Raw genomic sequence first — 20,189 nt, 5'->3', positions numbered from 1 at the left:
AAATAAACGAACTGTGTGGTGTTTATAAGTTACTTTCACAAAGTTCTAAACGTGACGTTTTTTTGACGTCACGTTTAGAACTTTGTGACGTCACGGTATGACGTAATTAGTAATATGAGTGAGCTGAATATTTGAATAATTTTCATTATTGTAGCCTACCGTAGATTTTTAATTTTCGTTGTTTTTTAACATTAAATTGGTCCGTCGTTATTTTCAAGGAAGTATAAGAAGTCCGCAGTACCAAAAAGTTTGAGAACCACTGCTCTAGATAGACGAAATACTAATCGTTTATTCATCAGTTTAATACTATCTCGCCTTAAAGTATTATAAAACAAACCTGGACATGCGTTGTCCCTGCGATGTAACCTTTGCAATTAGCTCGATCATTTGTGGATTTCGCATGTATTTTGCGAGGTAAAAAAAAATGTAAGAATCCACCAACCTGTGGAATTTCAATCTCATTTGCTAATGTTGTACCATGTCCGTGTAAATTTGCCTAAGCCTCGTGTTATAGCCCACGATTTAAAAAATTGTTTGTGGCAAACATGCAGCCAAAAAGCAATGTTGTGTTTATAGTGTGTAAAACGGATCTACTAAACAGTTGGTTATAGCGTAATATACTTGGCAAAGCATGACACATATACACTTTCATGGGAGTTCCTTGTTTTGTTTCTTGTGTTTGCCTCAAGTAAATTATTCTCTTTTAACTATTTGGCTCTTTCAACAGACCGTTTAATGCCCATCACATTAGTATTTTGCAATCGTACACACCAAACAACCGGCAGTCAAATTTCGACAAACAAAGATATAGATTACATGCAAGTGGTTTGCTAAAAACACTATAAGTTAATTTTGCATTTTCAAGTCGAGTAATTTAGAAACCTTTTTAAGCAATTTTATGCAAAATAGGTTTATACACGGTAGCAGGGGGCAGTATCGGTATAGTTGTTCTATACATCTGTGATTTTAACAAAATTTATGTCATTTTACTCTTTTGATATCAACTAAGGGCAACAATTCTCGAAGGTATTTCTTCAAACCTTCGTAGTTATTACACTTGATTGGCCTTTAAAACGAACTTCCTCTACGTTAACTGAGCTGCGAAGTAGGAGACGAACTCAGGACTCACACTCGACGAAATTTTGGCTATATTTAAACCAATGATAATGTGGGAATTGTTTTTGTACTTTTTTTACGTACAGTTTGGGTTGAAATCAAAATTTAACCTGGCAACCCTGCTACGGACCGGTAACGAACTCCTTGCGGACCGGCGGTGCCGACCACTAAATTCAATGGTGACAAATAGTCAACTTTTATAGTTATCCATAAATCTTGACAATAAAGATACCTTGTAGATAAAAGAGTTTAGGCAAAGATATATTTGGAGCCAAATATTATCCTATGGTCTAAAATTTAGATATATTTAGACTCTAAATATATTGGTTCAAAACAATACGGTAAGCTAGCGAAATAACAGGGTTTTGAACTAGGTTTTACTACATGTGCTGTGTACTGCCAAGTGCCTACAACACAATTATAACAAAATGTAGACAAAAGGGCCTCAAGCAAAAGGTTTACTTCCATTAGAAACCAAAGAATTTGCTACTTTTTTGAGTTTACAAATTATGTATGATATTAGTAATAGAATCAAATATACATTTTTCGAGATTGTCTATGTACATAAATGAAGCGGGTAGTCTTGGTTCAACTCTTTGACTGGTACACATTCCGATATAATACACAGGCACAATTTTAACAAATGTGTGCTGACAATTTGCAAAACGCTATTAAATATGATAACTCGTGAAATCTACAATTCGCCTCGCAAATAACTATATACCACTCAAAAACTCTAAATAGCTCATATCAAGTACACCGAGGCGGCGTGTTACCTTTGCCCCAGTAATAGGAAACCATCCAAGCGAGACCGTCAACAACAAAGTTAGACGTCAACTTAGGCGGTATTGATTTTCATATCATTGCCAATGTTATGTGTTTCATGTATTAAAGTCTTGTTTTTGATTCAAGGCGTGTCACTTCAAGTTTATCAAATATTAGGTTAAGGGAACCTCCCTGGGTAATCACGCATGCACCCCATCCGTCAGAAATCAGTGCAGTTCTAAGCAAAAAGGTCTATGACAATCAGTGTATTCAAAGGATCAAAAAATCCGACTTTTAGACTTTGAGGTCTTGGACAATGCACTAATTTGCATTAACAAATGTGCATGAGAAGATTAAGTTTAACAATACTTGACCCAACCAAACCCAAACGCTAACCAGCGCCCTAACCTAAATAATGTGCGATAATTTAATAATTATAACGCTTCAGGCCCCAATACCTCAATTTGTGACGTAATAATCTTAAAAACAATGGACGAGAAACCATCTTATGCCCATCCGAGTTTGGGCCTTTTTCCCCAGCATTTAAAGAATTATTAAAATTACGCACATTATTTGGGTTAGGATTCGGGTTAGCGTTAGGGTTTAGGTGGGTCAAGTGTTATTAATCCTATCTCATATTTTTTGTTATCCTTTCTGAACTTTTAATGAATATTTTTAATTTATCTACGCCGGGAGTTTACCTAAAGGTCCAAATCAGTGCATTGCCAGGACCTCAAGGTCTAAAAGTCTAGACTTTTCTGCAATTGGATGCCCTTGTCGTAGACCTTTTTGCTTAGAAATGCACTGATTTCTAACGGGTCGGGTGACACATGACTACATTAAAACAAGTTTACCTTTTTTACGTTTATGAGCTTGACTGATAACTTCCTCTACGTTAACTGAGCTGCGAAGTAGGAGACGAACTCAGGACTCACACTCGACGAAATTTTGGCTATATTTAAACCAATGATAATGTGGGAATTGTTTTTGTACTTTTTTTACGTACAGTTTGGGTTGAAATCAAAATTTAACCTGGCAACCCTGCTACGGACCGGTAACGAACTCCTTGCGGACCGGCGGTGCCGACCACTAAATTCAATGGTGACAAATAGTCAACTTTTAATAGTCAACTTTTATAGTTATCCATAAATCTTGACAATAAAGATACCTTGTAGATAAAAGAGTTTAAGCAAAGATATATTTGGAGCCAAATATTATCCTATGGTCTAAAATTTAGATATATTTAGACTCTAAATATATTGGTTCAAAACAATACGGTAAGCTAGCGAAATAACAGGGTTTTGAACTAGGTTTTACTACATGTGCTGTGTACTGCCAAGTGCCTACAACACAATTATAACAAAATGTAGACAAAAGGGCCTCAAGCAAAAGGTTTACTTCCATTAGAAACCAAAGAATTTGCTACTTTTTTGAGTTTACAAATTATGTATGATATTAGTAATAGAATCAAATATACATTTTTCGAGATTGTCTATGTACATAAATGAAGCGGGTAGTCTTGGTTCAACTCTATGACTGGTACACATTCCGATATAATACACAGGCACAATTTTAACAAATGTATGCTGACAATTTGCAAAACGCTATTAAATTTGATAACTCGTGAAATCTACAATTCGCCTCGCAAATAACTATATACCACTCAAAAACTCTAAATAGCTCATATCAAGTACACCGAGGCGGCGTGTTACCTTTGCCCCAGTAATAGGAAACCATCCAAGCGAGACCGTCAACAACAAAGTTAGACGTCAACTTAGGCGGTATTGATTTTCATATCATTGCCAATGTTATGTGTTTCATGTATTAAAGTCTTGTTTTTGATTCAAGGCGTGTCACTTCATGTTTATCAAATATTAGGTTAAGGGAACCTCCCTGGGTAATCACGCATGCACCCCATCCGTCAGAAATCAGTGTAGTTCTAAGCAAAAAGGTCTATGACAATCATTGCATTCAAAGGATCAAAAAGTCCGACTTTTAGACTTTGAGGTCTTGGACAATGCACTAATTTGCATTAACAAATGTGCATGAGAAGATTAAGTTTAACAATACTTGACCCAACCAAACCCAAACGCTAACCAGCGCCCTAACCTAAATAATGTGCGATAATTTAATAATTATAACGCTTCAGGCCCCAATACCTCAATTTGTGACGTAATAATCTTAAAAACAATGGACGAGAAACCATCTTATGCCCATCCGAGTTTGGGCCTTTTTCCACAGCATTTAAAGAATTATTAAAAATACGCACATTATTTGGGTTAGGATTCGGGTTAGCGTTAGGGTTTAGGTGGGTCAAGTGTTATTAATCCTATCTCATATTTTTTGTTATCCTTTCTGAACTTTTAATGAATATTTTTAATTTATCTACGCCGGGAGTTTACCTAAAGGTCCAAATCAGTGCATTGCCAGGACCTCAAGGTCTAAAAGTCTAGACTTTTCTGCAATTGGATGCCCTTGTCGTAGACCTTTTTGCTTAGAAATGCACTGATTTCTAACGGATCGGGTGACACATGACTACATTAAAACAAGTTTACCTTTTTTACGTTTATGAGCTTGACTGATAAAATATATGTTGGTTGGCTATAACAAATAGAATAAAGCAATTTTTCTGGACAAATATTTTTGATTTCGAAACTCTTGAATTGAACCAATTCCTTGCCGATACGCTTAATACACTTTAATTGCAAAGTTTTTGGATTTCCTTTGGAATAAGCAAAGCCTATTATATTTTGGTACTCTCAGAGCTACAGCAAATTAACCTATGACCCCTGAACTTCTCAGAATTGCTAAGATCATTTTTATCTCTGTTGGTAGAATACGATCAGCATGGTATCTCGGATCGCTTGAATAGGAAAAATGGAAATATTTCAATCACTTGAAACGCTAAAATCTCGAGCCGCGAGGACGCCAAGGATAACTTAAAATTGCTAGGATCGCCAGTAGCACTTAGTTTACGCGAAAATTTTGCTAAATCGTTAATATCGCTAGGATTGCCTTGGATTGCCTGCTCAGATTGTTGTAATCTGCCGGATTGCTAAGATTACTTGTCTTAAAAAGTTGGATGTTAAAGTTGGCTTAGCAAATGAATTGTCCTGACTTTGACCGAAATTATGTCTTAAATTGACCGAAATTAAGGCAACGTTATTTTAAGCAGAATTATCTATAATACTATAGGGTAAGGCCAACGACATATTAAAGCCAATTACGCATTACTATCTACGACGAGAGAACTCTAAAATTGTATGAATAAGACTTAAACTTGTCGGAAAATGATTAAGGTTCTATTTCACGACTCGATCATATTAGGCTTAGGACAGTTTCTAATTTTTCAGCCTGTGGCACACCAAAAATTGATTCGCGGCACACTTTTGCAAAACCGCACAATCTTATTAACAATCTAACTAAACAGCAAGGTAATAGGCAATTGCCATACAATATTTCGTTATCTAATCACACCGAAATTTTATCCCGTTTTCAATTTTTCAAAACCAACGCGACCACCCAATTTTAATCAATAGCACATAAATTACAATACAATCATATACGCAGTTTGGCAAAATGTTCGAATTTCTTAAAAACCTGTATCAAAATTAGGTAAGAATATTCGGATATACGGACTCCAGACATAAGACCAAGATAAGATACCGTCTAAATCGGAATAGGACCTAAAGGGTCAGAATCAGGTCTAAACAACACTTTAATTAACCTTAAACCCCACTCCTAAATACACCATTAACTCCCCTAATAATTTCAACACCAAACCGTTTTCTTACTCCACCAATTACCCACCAATAACCCCAAACATTACCAAAAATCCAGTGCTAAAACAGCGGCGCCCTGACGACGCCGGTCAGACTAGGGCGTCTAAACGTAGTCACCAAAACGGCCGATGCCAGACCGATGGCCCCCGATCGTCTAGAATAATTATTCCGATGAATTTAGAACTAATTCTGATGGATTTAGGCCTTATTCCGACAGATTTAGGTCTTATTCAGACGATTTTGATCTTATGCTGTACTGGATATTACTGCGTATTTGGCTTTATTATGTCGTTTGTCTTAATACTATGGTTTTATAGATTTTTAGGCTTTAGGTATGGTTTCTTTTTAGGTTTTATTGTGTGTTCCCGGATATACGCCAGAAATATGCAACAAAATCTAAAGTTACATTTTAAAGGTTTATAACGTCATAACGATTTTATCTCAAAGAATAAAGATATGTGTTGTGCTATTATTACGTAACAATTGTAACAAACACGACTGGTTTACTGAAGTAAATGTTATATAAACACAACGAGAGCTTTCTTCTTCTATATTGCTTTTTGGTTTATATAGTAAGTTTTTGTTCAACAAATAGTACAGGCAACCTCTTGCAATCCACAGGTGGGGAACGGGTGCACTAATGGATAGTGTACATTGAAACGGGGCTGTGGAGTCAGTTAAAAATAACCCGAGCCCGATTCCACAGTCCAAAAACATAAAACCGATTCTGACTACGGCAAAATGTGCGATTTGTCCCGAGTCCGGCTCCCACTCTACAATCTACATCCCTCCCATTCGCGTAATTAAATTATGGTGTAATTTGGAAATTCACTGATAGTGATAGGGGTGTCATATAATTCATCTACCCACAATACATGATTGGAAAAGATTCCACCTTTATACCATTTACAGTTTGTGGCCTTTTCAGGTTCGAAATTCGGTACGCATGTGCAGTTGTGCACGTCGGACTCGGCACTCGGATAGTCTTACATGGTCTTACTCGAGTGCTGAGTCCGACTCCAACAATACAAACTGACTCCGCCGATTCCCGGGTCCGACTCCGCAGCCCTGTATAGAAGTATAGCCTGTATGCTCAAGTGCCTATTCGTAATATAAAAAACAGTTTTTCGGAATTTAAAAAGCTCCGCGGCACACAGTTCGAAAATTACTGGACTTTGCAGTTCAATAACTCAACCTAATTAGAAGGCAAACTTGTTATTTCAAAATGCATTATTGTATTAAAATCAAATATTTTAAAACTTAACAGTGGTCCTTACTGCGGAACAACGGCTTTCGGAAAACTACCATAATATTGTTATCGAACGGAAAGTGTAAAGTCTCGAGTGCGTGCTTTACACCCATTTGTGTAACAGAATAGCTCGCCAATCGACAAGTCGGTATAGCTCGACAAGTTGGTAACTAAAACGTAGAAATATGAAATAGTCCGAGGACAATAAGTTTTTTAGTCACACATTACAATTCGAAAAATCGCACTTTCGGCGCCTTGTTGCGCTCGAAGCGTTCTTGAAAGTGAACGTTCAGCTCGCGACCTTCGACCTCCTCAAATGATCCGGGCCATCCCCTTATTCCATTAGCGCATTACTCGACCATTGGAAGGCGCCTCACTCCTTCAAGCAAATTTCTCGACGACCTTGACAAAGTTGTTGTACGGGTAGATTGGAAAATTGTTTCCATAACGCAGTCCGTGACCTGCAAGAGTAAAAAACAAAACAAATCGATAAAAATTGAAAGAAAGGTATTTTTGCTTGGCAATTGTACATCACCAAAATTTTAACGGTTTGCAGTGTTCATAAACTATTAGGAGATATTTAATGAAATTATCTACTTACTTGTTGGAAAAGCTAGTTTTTGCTACTGGTACAAAAATACGTGAAACTTCAACCACAAAGACGCCAGCAAGTAAGACAAAAATCTTCGATGTTCATCTTTATCTTTATGATCACTGGAAGGCCATCTCTTTAAAGATATTGACCATTGTGTGTTCCATCATTCAGCCAACACGTTCTTCAAAAAATAGAACGATTTTATTACGAACAATTGTATTAATAGCATTTGCTATAGTTAACTAATCGTATTTATGGCTACAAGTGCAATGATGTTAATCAATGGGCGAACCGTATTGCATTTTGTAATTAGTTTTGTCCAATAGTAAACTTTTGTTCGAGACCCATTATTTTTTTTAAAATCTGAAAAAACATTAAAGCACATTTGAATTCTGTAAAACAACATCATTTCTTACTTAAACGGGACACAAAAGTATTCAGTTTGTTGTTAACAATGCCCAGGGTTACAATCCGATAACATGAAAAATAAGCACATTGATGTGTGATAACTGAGGCGTATTATTTGTGTCAAACTTTACACGTTAAGGTCAAAATTATTTCAAGTGTGAATCGTTTGCCAAAAAAAAAAACAGAAATAGTTTACAAATTAACCAAAACAGGGTTGAGATTTTTAAATTGTAGTTCAGTTTAAAATTTATTAAAATTTTATTTAAATTACTTCTTTATTAGGATCCATTGTTTTAGACTCTATAGAGAAATTCCTAGTTAGAAAAATGTAAAGTATCACAGATTAAAAAAATAGGTGATAATGGGGCTACATTGTGCCGAATGTCAAGAAAATCAGTACTGTAGTTTAAAAAAAAGTTTGCTACAAAGGAATAAATAGGTTAGTTTTTGATTTAATTGCCAAAAAATCCTGTCTTGATTAATGAAGAGTTGAAAGCAGACATGTTTAATGGGCCCCTACATCATACAGCTAATGAAAGAAAATGAATATATCAAAACCATGATTCAAAATAAAAATAAGGTTAGGTTGCTTTTACCCAGGTTGCGAGCAACTTTCTGGTTCCGACAAAATAACCTGATTGATTATACAAAGAACTCGTTAGTTCTGTATTGCGCATTTCAAAAACTATAGGTTCTAACATGAGTGGAGGGCTATACATTTGCAGAGCTATTTGGATTATCTTTTGAAATTTAAGAGTTACAAATAAAGAGCAAGGTGAACGTTTCCAACAAGTCGTAAGAACTATGGAAAATGATAACAAGCACAATTTTGTTGGTTGCCCTTTACTTCTCTGTTTGGTCGTTAAGTATATTGCATCATGGAAGACTTTTTAATTGGTTTCATTTCTATTTGACTGATGAAGCACGGTTACGCGAAAGCTTGTCGAGAATTTAATACAACTTGTCTTTATATAGTACTACCTTACTACCCTATTAACAACTAGACAAATACGGCTATTTACAAAGCAAAATACAAGGTTGCTGACTACAGCGATAAAGGAAGAGGCCAGAGATGTTTTTTGAGCCTTGCTGGGAAACCAAGGCCGTCTTCCCCGGAAAAAAGACATACAAGCGAAAACAAGAAGATTAAATAATACAGCACAGTTGGAATTCGGTTAGGGAGATGTAGCTACCTTTAGATAGAGATAGAGAGTTTTTTACTGCACCAAGGTTAGTGGAACAACAATATGATGACCGATTACTGTTGGCGTTTTATGAGAGATAGGGAAGATGCATATGAACATTCTAAAAGTCAAATAAGAAATGTATTTTTCTACAAACAAAAGACAAATTCCTGTATTGTCATCTAGAATTATAAATATACATTGTGCTGTTTTGTACTCTAGCAATAAATTAACTTTTAGTGCTGTTTATTTATAGACATACTCACAAAATAATATATTTGTAAATGCGAATAATGCGAACGCCACTTATTTGTTCTTACCTTTAGAATATTAAAGTGCATTTTGTGAAAAAATTGAGGTAATATAGAAAATCTAAGGCCATTTTTGGAATCAACAAACACACTTTTTCATTTAACAAAATTGATGCAGACTTGTGTATTGGACTGTTTTCTTAAAAATGTCTTTATTATATTTGGTTTTCTCAAAAAGTTACAGCAGCTGACACACTATACTGAAATAGCTAATATAGGTTAAAAATCAACCAACCACTGGACAAATTGTACATTATAGGGACGTAAGAAATAAATTATATCCCGGCTAAAGCGGGACGTACGGTAAGCCTAATATGACTTTAGCCTGCAACCACATCAACTGCATTTCAAAACTGTACAATCAGCACTGGAACGAACATATAAACTTACAAATTTGGCCTTAACGTAGAACAGCAATCTAAACGTTTACTTGATTACAATCACAAGCTACCGCATTGGAGGCCATAATGTACTTTTTGGAGATAACAATCCATCCATACTGTTATGATGGAAATAATACAATGTTTTGAGATAACAATCCATCCATACTGTTATGATGAAAATAATACAATGTTTTCTTATTCCGGCCCAAAAAAATCTGTAAAATCGGTGAATTTATGAATAAATAGAGATGGATGTGGTCTTTTACTGCTCGTTGAAGTCAAGTGATCGAAAAACATTCGAAAACTAAACAGTTATGCACACAACTTGACAAAAACAATCACATTTTTAAGACACTTCGTTTGGCCATTATGGCCAAGGATAAACCTCAGAAAAAAGCACGGAATGAGAACCCTCTATAATGTGTTTTAGAGTATTTGTCGGTGAAAGCGAATTTATCTTTGTCCCGTTTAAATGCACTTAAACGCGACAGAAAACGATATACTTAAATATAGTATTTTTTAATTTCAGTACGTGTTGTTAGTTTCGCCAATGTAATGTAGCCTTTGATTGTATTATTTTTGTTGACATTAGTATTTCATAGCGCCAACTATATATCATTCAGAACCATTAAATTAAGGTGCATTTCATCAGTATATAAAAAATAAAATAAAAATTTACGACAAGCCTATTAAACGCACTTTATAGCTATTAAGTGTACAGTTTACTTTATTGCGTCAAACGAAACTTGGTTTAAAATTGGTTGAGAAAAAACTTTTCGAAAATATAAGAGCGAAAATGCTATTTATGACTAGTTGCTCCCTATCAGGCTTTCAACCATTCGTGTTCCCTTGCTTACGTTTCAGAAAAAAATACGTCATAGAACATCACAAGAGAGACCCCCCTTTGAATTTAACGGGCGAATGATAGAAACATTGTAGGCTGGTTGCTCCTTAAAATTGTGGGAGGCGGTAAGTGAAGGCCACGGTTAAATACTCTGATATCTCAAAACAACCAAAAGTTAATATTTCGTCAATTGTTCTAAGAAACCCTATATTTATTTATTTACTTAAGCTCACATAGCATTTAAAATAATTTTCCAAGAAAACATAAACAAAATACAAATACAATGTTTTTTAAATGCACTTAGTTTCATGGTTTAGTTGGTTCACGCTTCATAGGATATGTGGAAGAACCCAAAGCACTAATCAGGTCAAAAAGTTATTTTATATGACGGTCGTCTAATTACTTTATAGTGTAAAATTCTTCTTTTGTTAAATACTGAATATTTTAGTTCTAACGAAATTGAGTAGCTAAAATATATTTATATATCGTACAGTTAAAGCAGGTAACAACACCTTCAACACTGGCGTGAAGTTTCGTTCGTTGTGAAAGAAAGGTTAAGCTGAGGTGCTTGCGGCTGCGGTATAGCAACGGGTTTGCGTAAGTTGAGAGTGACACATATAGGAGAAAACGAGCAAGCTCTGTTGTTGTAAATTTTAAAACATACCAAAAAACGTTTGTAAAATGCATGAGTAAAGGCTAACAATTTTGTGTAAATATAATATTTAGAGAGCTAAACTAGCTAGCAATGCAAGTGTCCCAAAATATAAATCAAAGTGTGGAAAATGTCGCTTTTTCCTGTTTATATGGATTGGTGGCATTTATTGCGATTTACATCTTGAGCACTGGAATTCGCAGGCCTAAAAATTTCCCCCCTGGCCCAGTTGGCATTCCAATATTTGGCAGTTTTATTTACGTTATTCCAAATTTTAACGAAAGTAAGTTGGTTTTTCTATTAATCTAAAATATCAATATACGCTTGTAACGTTCAACGGAAGTTGTAAAGTGTTATAGTATATAAGAACGAAATCGAAAAAAGTACAATACTTCTGGTTTTTACTCGAAGTTGATATCACACACAGCGACATTGGCTTATCACAGACTGCATGTTTCCCATAACATTCGACAAATTTTAACACATAAAATTTAAGAGTTAAAAAGTAATGACAAAGACTGTGTTGTAATGACAGAAGTCAATGACATGACCGCACATACGTTTTTTTCAAATAACTTGATTTGATCTAGATGTTTTTTTCAAATAACTTCATTTGATCTAGGTCAGTGGTTCCCAACCTTTTTGTTGTCACGGACCCCTTTAGAGAAATTAATAATTGTGCGGACCCCTACCTAAATTTTGCTTGAAACTCTGTCAAATTGTTGCTGTTGTTCAATAAAAACATGTTCAAGAACGTTGTAGATTTTTGTGATTTTGGCCCAAAGGTTGGGGGTGCATTTTTTTGAATGGGGTTAGAAAAAAAAAATTTTAAAAAATGTTGTTTTTGTTAATGAAATATTTACTCCCGGGTGGAGAATGTTTTTTTTTTTGTTCATCGTTTATCTATGGTTTCGGCGTCATCAAGCATTTCGTTTTTAATTGATCGTAGGTTTTTTTTTTATTAATAGGGGGAAAATAAATTGTGTTTATGTGGTTTGAGAGAGTGGGGGAGAGGGGGTACGTCACAAGAGAATGCAGAACATTTTCGGCCCATATCTGTTTTTGCTTGCAGAAACAAGTCAAGAGAAATTACAACTTAATATTAACTGTAAAACGAATAAACCAAAGTGTAATATATAATATTACAAAAATTAACCTTGTAAATAACGCTATTTATAATGGCACAATTGTTGAATCCCCCTTGAAAATAAGGCCCTGAAAAATGACCCCTGACAAAATATACAACAACCGCAACCTAATCATGGACCATGCTTTCTCGCGGACCCCCAAGGGGTCCGTGGACCCCAGGTTGGGAACCACTGATCTGTCGTTTGGGCAAAATAACTTACACAACATGGGTTGAAATTAAGAGTTTTCATTAATGTGTTAATAAAATTAGGTTATTTATCTCATTTTTGCACGTTCAACAAATTGCTTGCTATTGCGTTATTTTATTGTTTAGATATTACTCATACACCGGCCTACCAAGTATAATAGTTTAACGTTTTATTTTTGTCTTAATAACTTTACTTCGACTTGCTCTAATAAGGACTTGACTTAGGCAATGGATGACTTTGACTGGGACTTGACTTAATTTTTTTGCAAAAGACTTGACTTGGTCTTAAATGATTTGGCTTGGTAACAAAACTGAAGTAAGAAGATATTTGTATTTACAATTACGGTAACCCGGAAATACGGGGAGCGTATAGAACAAGCTGCTTTGAGATAGTTTATAAATTTCTTGCCTCAGATTTATGATAAAATATTTATAGATGAAGCTTCTAGCAAAAGTTATGTACCGGCGTTTTTCGGTAAACTTTATTTTCTGAGCTTAGTGGCGGGGCATTTATACAGCGTTACATCCTCCATCATTAATATATTCTACCTTCAGTATTCATAAAATTAAAGATGGATCACAACTTTTAAAGTTCAATGTTTTGCAGCTCTTCCAAGGTTGGCGAAGATTTATGGAAACATTTTTGGACTCACTCTTTCAAGCAGGCCACTTGTTGTTATTTTTGGGTTTGACCTATTCAAAGAGGTTATTGTCTTTAATTAATTAAAAGGTTTTGTTAGTTTAATTTCTTATTTGTTTGTTTTTTAAAGGTAATGCTGGACCGACCAAAAGAATTCGCAACTCGTTTTTGTGGAGTTCTACCTAAGCTCTTACGTGGAAACAACATTGCTGGTGTAGTTTTATTTTAGGCACCCAATCATATTGTTCTATTCTCAGCTGTTAGGACATGAGCATTCTGCTTCCTACGTTCATAAAACAAAGATTTTTTTTTCTTTTTCTCAGGCTTAAAGGATTTATCTTAAGATTTTGCGTAGTTTACTAAAACTGGATTACCATTACTCATTGTTAATCTAAACTTTCCAACAAACATGTCCCTTGCGTTCTTAGTCGTACCGGCATCTTAATTTTTCTTTTCTTAAATAATACTTTTCTACCTTTTACAATAATATTTATGCGTGTAGTTGTCAAGCCAGTAATTGACATACAAACGTAAAAAGTATTGGAGTGATTTTTTACAACACTATGTTTTCAAGCAAGATATAGCTAACACGGCGCAGTCGGTTAAGGAGTTAACAAAGGGCGACTTTTTTATTTTTTAAGGCTTTGCCAGTGCACCCTACGGGCCTTGTTGGGCTGCACACAGAAAGCTATTTCACAACACGCTTCGAAAACTGGGTTTAGGAAAACGAGGAATGGGGCAAATCATCAGTGATGAAGTTTCATTTTTAGTTGAAGAACTTCATAAAGCAATGAAGCAAGACGCAAATGTTGATCCTTCTACTATTCTTGACTCTGCTGTTTTAAACATTTTGGCAAATTTCACTTTTGGAAATAGGTTAAACCAATAGGCTGACTTTAATTAATCAACTGTTAATTTTTTAAATCAATTTGTTGATAAACGTAAGATATATTTAAAAAAAGAACTTTATTTCCAGGTTATCCTATGGGGACCCGAAGTTCAAGAGTTTAATGCAATTAAACAATGAATTCTTTCGTTCAATCGCAAACCAAACATCAATTTTTCTTGTAACTGCAATTCCATTTTTACATAAAATATGGCATCCTAAGTCTCTGAAGCGCATAGCAGAGTGTGTAAAGTAAGTTAGCGTTGGAGTTCGGGTGACATTTAGTTTGCCAGTCTATTTCATTAGATTTTTGGACAATTTAATGTTCATATTCGCAGCAACATCAAGGCATTTGTGGAATCTGAAGTAGTGTATCACAAAAGAACACTGGATGCCTCTGCTCCGAGAGACTTTATTGATTACTACCTAATTGAAATGGCTAAATGTAATACAACATTTACAGAGGAAGGTATTATACAAGATAGCAATTTTTAACAATTATGACGGATAGTCTGTTTCGCCGAAACACATTAAGTTAAATTTTGATATATAATTTTAAAATAGAACTAAAAAACTATAGAAAGCTACTCCGCGGGTGTTGCATTTTCGGAAGAAAAAAATCAAGACAAATAATTTGTTTTTATAAACGCAAGTCACAGCTAGGTTTTGGTAAGATAAACAAGTTTTAATAGGATAAGCAAATCCATTAAATGGCCTTTATAAAGCAATCATTTTTTCATGGTACCTATGTTCTTGCCTTTAGATGTGAATAGATTCAATTGTTATGTTCACAGGTCTATCGATGAGCATATTGGATATGTTTCAAGCAGGTACGGAGACGACAGCTACAACTCTTAAGTGGGCTATCGTTTTCATGGCCAACAACCCGGATATACAACGTAAGCCTCGACAAACCACTGACACCAACCCTTACTTATGCGATAGTAATAAAACTAAGAAACTTGTCCAACTTTAGCCTTCACATTTATATTTTTATTTTTTAACGACTGCCAATAACAAAGTTGTGAGTAAGCTGTTAAATCTACAGCCAGAAGAAGAAAGGAGACACAATTGTTAAAAAATATTTTGCACGAATATGCCAATAACAGCGCAATTAGTAAATTATCATTTTACATGCGGAATTACATATAGACTAAATAACGCGAAAAATCGAATTGTCCCAATTTACTTGTAAGTTTTTTTTTTCGAGATATATCTAAAATCGGTTATTGCTTAAGATCCTTATTTGAACGCAGTGTCGCGCACTTAGTTAATAGTTAACTCTTCCAAAAGTATCATTAATTATTATTAGGGACGCCGATAATTTCGGATCGGGGCCGATACTCGATTTCAGGAGAAATATTGAACTTCAACAATAGTATCCATCCAAAAGTCTTTTCGACGCAATTTGGTCTTTTCAAAAAAGTTTAGTGACAGAACGTCATTTTCAATACTCAAAAGAGTTAAATCGACATTTTTTAAAGAATGTTTTGCTCACCAAGTGCGGGGCCCCTAGCAGCTGCTAGATCTGCTTCTATTTTAATCCAGCCCTGCTTACAGCATTTAACAATAACCAAGATACGCTTCGGACAAGAAGCTCAGTGTTCAAAATAAAAATAAACTGTTTGATTTTTATGATAACTAATGTATGTGCTGGGCAAGATTTAACTTCTGATTTAACGGTAAACAAACTAAAAAAATACACTTTCCATAAAAGTTGTTTTTCCATAAATAAACTAGCATGGCCCTACACGTAAATATGTTACCAAGGTTTGTTTCACACAAAAGTGTATTTTCTGAATTCAGTACTGTTGCGCAACCTTTTAATACGGCCGGCTTGTCCAACCATGTAATAGCAATTCCCGGTTTACTCTATTATAAATAAGTGCGGGCTTACTCGTGTAATACGCAATAACACATAATTGCTGCAAAAAGTAGCGAAAACAACAATGCACATATAGTTTAACTTGATAATGATTTGCAAAGCCAATAAGTTCGAGTACACGACGTGATCTTGATTAAGACGTTTCGATACGAGCTTTATCATTTTTAGTTAATGTGACGCAATTGTTATCAGTTATCACAGTTACGAAGATTGAATGCCAGGACAGAGTTTGCGCCACGCGTCGTAGTTTTCGGGGTCAATATTGTTTTGTCAGTTTTAGGATAATCCATTCAACTCAAAAACGCCATGCATACCATGGAATGTTTCAACATTTGACTTATAAACTGTACAAAGTGTTATTTCTGTCAAAATAGACGATGGAAGCACGAGAATTTATTTTATTATCCTAATGCGTCAAGCACGCTTTTAAACAGAAAGTTCAGCAAATTGGACCAAATAAAAGTATTTTTGTCACCCTGATCTCAATTAGACGGAAATTTAGCCGCATATTATTTGCGTACGAGTTTGCTTACGACTATATATCGTGCACGCAAATTACAAATTGTTATATTATATTCAGCATGCGGCCCGTTTCTGTTGCTTGTTGCGGCCCTTGGGCATACTGTTACAGAGGTGCCGCATATGTCACTAAAAAGAAGGTCATTGTAGCACAGGCCAACTTGGCATTTCTTTGGGTGAGAATGGTAACATAAATCATGTTTTAAAGATTCCCATGTTACGTATAGGTGACAGATAACCTCTCTTTAAACTTGACAGTAGGCTAATAGTGCTTATGCAATATATTGTTGTTGCCCAGTGCGTCTTCAGATAAAGATAAACATAACAGCTAAGAAGATACGTACAAATTTTTATTTTGTTTTATTTGGTATTGTTGATCCATACGAGTAAGTTGTTGTTTAAAGATGATGCAACAGCTGAAAGCCATCTATAGCCACAAGACCCATTTTGGCCGAGATCAGTGGATCGAAACTTGCCGCTGACAGTATTTTGAAGTAATGGTATAATATAGTTTTAGTGACCGATGTAGGTTTATGAAATTTTATTTCACCAAAAGGCTTAGAGGATGTGTAAACCAATGGATTAAACTCATAGTGCAGATATTACTTAAGCTTGGTAAGGTTTTAAAGTGCATCAGACATTGCATTATTTGGTACTGACTTATTTACATAAGGCAAACATTTTTTTTATCGCAGATTGTTGTAATGCCGGAGCAAATACACAATGACATTAAAAGTGTTATGTGTTTAGATAACGTTAAAAGTATAACTGTCAATGGTTTAAAAATAAATGGCCCTATCAATGCATTTTTTATTGTCGTCGCACCAATCGAATTAGTAAGACCATTTTCGTCTTAGTTTATAAAAATACAAATTTTTGTATTGTTAATCGTTTTCACGTTTTGCAAAATCGCTTTAAAGCTGTCTTCTTGATGCTCTCCGAACCGTAAGCCAGTTAAACAAGCGCTTACTTTGTACAAAGGACGCAGGCTAAGCATGGCGATTAAAATAAAGCGTGACGGCATTTCTTTACCTGGACTGCGAGTTTGTTGCGTGATCGGCGCGTGTTCATTGTGTGGCATATGAGCCAGTTTGTTGCGTTATGCGTGAAACTAGATCAGTTTGCCGCAACCTTTGATACACCCACTAAATAAATCCAAAGAAAATATACTCAAAAGAACGTTTTCTTTCGGATGCGCCAAAGGCGCAAATAATTGGCTTATTACGGTCTTTTGCCTTTTAATTTTGTGGTATTACGGTGCTCCTAAAATATCCCAGGCTGCTATTATTTAACTTTAAAGTCCTATTTATTTACCTTTTTGCGATAGTTGGTCAGAAGACTTTTAGGAGCGTTCAACTAGCATTTAGACCAGGGGTTCCCAACCTGTGGGCCATGGCCCCTAGGGGGACATGATGAAATTTGAAAAATAACAGTTGTTTAAATTTATCACCTCTAAGTCTTCTCCATCTAACTACCGGTTACTGTATAACCAGTTTTTTAATTAAAATTACTTTTTTTAATTTTTTCAAATGGTTAAAAAAAATAGTTGGGCCATTAATTTCTCAAAATGTTCAAAGGGCCACCGTATAAAAAAGGTTGGGATCCCCTGATTTAGACAATGAAACCTTAAGATTGTGCGTTGTACTTTTTGCCCAATATTAACGAAATATTTAGTCACACTGCTACAGAAATGTAAGCAGGACGCCAGTTTTTTTAACTAGTTTTATGTTCTAGTATGAACGTTGTTGCTTTGTCGGATAGGGTGTTTATTTTATGACCTATAAAATTGAATGTACTATGCAAGGATCTGAAACGTAGCTGGAAAAAAAATCTAAAAGCCAAAATGGTGGAGTAAATGGAAACAATCTTGATACTTGTATCTTCATCAGTTAATGTCATTAAATGTAAACATAAGTACAATTAGTGACATAAAGTGATGGTGATACAAGTACGTATCGAAACGTTTTTTCAAGCTGATGTTGCTTTACGTGTTTATGCAAAACGAAAATGTTTATAGTTGATATTTTCAAAATATCAAAAAGAAGAACAATTATAAAAATTTCAAAGAAAACAAGACACATGGTAATCTTGGAAAATTGTTGTTTAACCATGTTTAACCAGCTAAACCTGGTTGAAATTTGAAGCAAATAGAATTGCTAGAATTAACCAAGACGTGCCTCATCATCGAAATAGGAAATGGGATAACCACCACCGAAAAATGACAGCACCTACTGCTCAATGTTGCACTGAATATGTGATAATGGAAACCCTTGCAGGATAAATGTCACCTTTAATTCCTGATCAGTAACAGCAAAATACTCTATTAAAGCTAGCAATTCAAGTCAGACACTATTAAAAGATCTTAAAAGATATATATTTCACCAACAATTTAGGCATCTCAGCATCTCTTATTCAAATCGTATTTTACTCGAATATAAGTTATGGACGATGAATTGTTAGCTTTGCTAGAGTTTACTGCTGTCACTCACTGTTCAGTATATTTTTTCAAAATCAGACATACACAGCTAAAAAATAGCAGGTTTGCATGGTTATTTCTGCCGTTTCGCGTATACCTTATATTAAGACTGTTATGGGTTCAAAACTAAATTTTAACAAAATTTGACACACAACGATAATTTAAAAAAATCCAACAACAGTTTTAATTAATTTTGTGAACGATTTTGACTTAAGATAGTTTTGACAAATTTAACCTAAGGTATTTTTTCGTCAAGTTAAAATATGATCGCCCAATAGTTTTCAGTGAAGACTGATGAATATTAAAATTAGCAGAGCTTCTGAATGGAAAATGATTTGAAACTTTTTGTTTTGAAAACTATGAAGTGCAAGTTCAAGCCGAGATTGATCAAGTATTGGAAAGAGGAAAATGGCCGAGCTATGACGATCGCTTGTCTCTACCGTTTACCGAAGCCACCATCTTGGAAGTACAGCGAAAAGCCAACATTGCTCCTATTGGTTAGTTTTTGTGTTGTTACGAACTTTAACCTTTTGGCGCCAAGCAATCGGATTGGTCGCGGTTAATGACGTATGCGACAGCGCCAGACCGCCAGACAAAGTTCGACTAGTAAATCAGACATGTAAACATGTTGCTCACTCCATATTTTTAATCAGCCGACATTTATAAAACGTTATGGTAAATTTTTTAATTAGGTTAGGCTGCATGGGGATTAAAAATAGCAAAAGTATCAGTTTTTCAAAATAATCCACCTAAAAGAGAATTAATTTATTACATAACAGGTGCTCGCAATATGGCCGTTCTTCATGGTTCTTGCCCAACTGGCACATGTAAACCTCGTCGCGAAACAATCGCTCTTTTTAATTTTTACTTCACTTTGCATAAGTTGGGTTGTTTGTTTAATGGTTAACTATTGTTTAAAGGTTTATTGTCGTCGAAATACAGAAAGATCATTTATTGTACATAGTTTGCTTTAAATCGAATATATAAAAAAACATGAAGAACAGCTTTCGCCAACTTGTTGTGATGCAACAAAAAATGAAATTATTTTGTTAAAATATTTTTTTTATGGTATTATTTATGCATGACAACTAATTCCGCTCTTAGGAAATAGTCAGCTTTAAAGCGAACAGCTGTCCCAGTCGCATTGAATTGTTTGCT

At 35.0% G+C, this 20,189-nt stretch overlaps 1 protein-coding gene and 1 long non-coding RNA gene across 2 annotated transcripts in view; one reads left to right on the top strand and one right to left on the bottom strand.

Annotated features, from left to right (window-relative positions):
* Positions 1-5,871: 5,871 nt before the first annotated feature.
* Positions 5,872-20,189, bottom strand: part of LOC146140003 (uncharacterized) — a 16,778-nt gene continuing 2,460 nt past the window's right edge. Inside the window, exons 2-3 of the long non-coding RNA XR_014501302.1 lie at positions 7,514-7,688; positions 5,872-7,373 (exon numbers count right to left, since the gene is read on the bottom strand). This is a non-coding gene — a long non-coding RNA (uncharacterized LOC146140003). The remainder of the gene's footprint in view (positions 7,374-7,513; positions 7,689-20,189) is intronic.
* Positions 13,887-20,189, top strand: part of LOC146140002 (cytochrome P450 2U1-like) — an 11,541-nt gene continuing 5,238 nt past the window's right edge. Inside the window, exons 1-5 of the mRNA XM_083391629.1 lie at positions 13,887-14,141; positions 14,242-14,403; positions 14,490-14,620; positions 14,946-15,050; positions 19,397-19,528. Of these exons, the coding sequence (XP_083247755.1) occupies positions 13,999-14,141; positions 14,242-14,403; positions 14,490-14,620; positions 14,946-15,050; positions 19,397-19,528 (673 nt within the window). The 5' untranslated portion in view covers positions 13,887-13,998. The remainder of the gene's footprint in view (positions 14,142-14,241; positions 14,404-14,489; positions 14,621-14,945; positions 15,051-19,396; positions 19,529-20,189) is intronic.

This window comes from Ascidiella aspersa, chromosome 6, assembly GCF_963924565.1.
Source record: "Ascidiella aspersa chromosome 6, kaAscAspe10.2, whole genome shotgun sequence".
NCBI lineage: Eukaryota > Metazoa > Chordata > Ascidiacea > Phlebobranchia > Ascidiidae > Ascidiella > Ascidiella aspersa.
The sequence above is the reverse complement of the archived record's forward strand: the minus strand, read 5'-3'. Positions and strand labels throughout refer to the sequence as shown.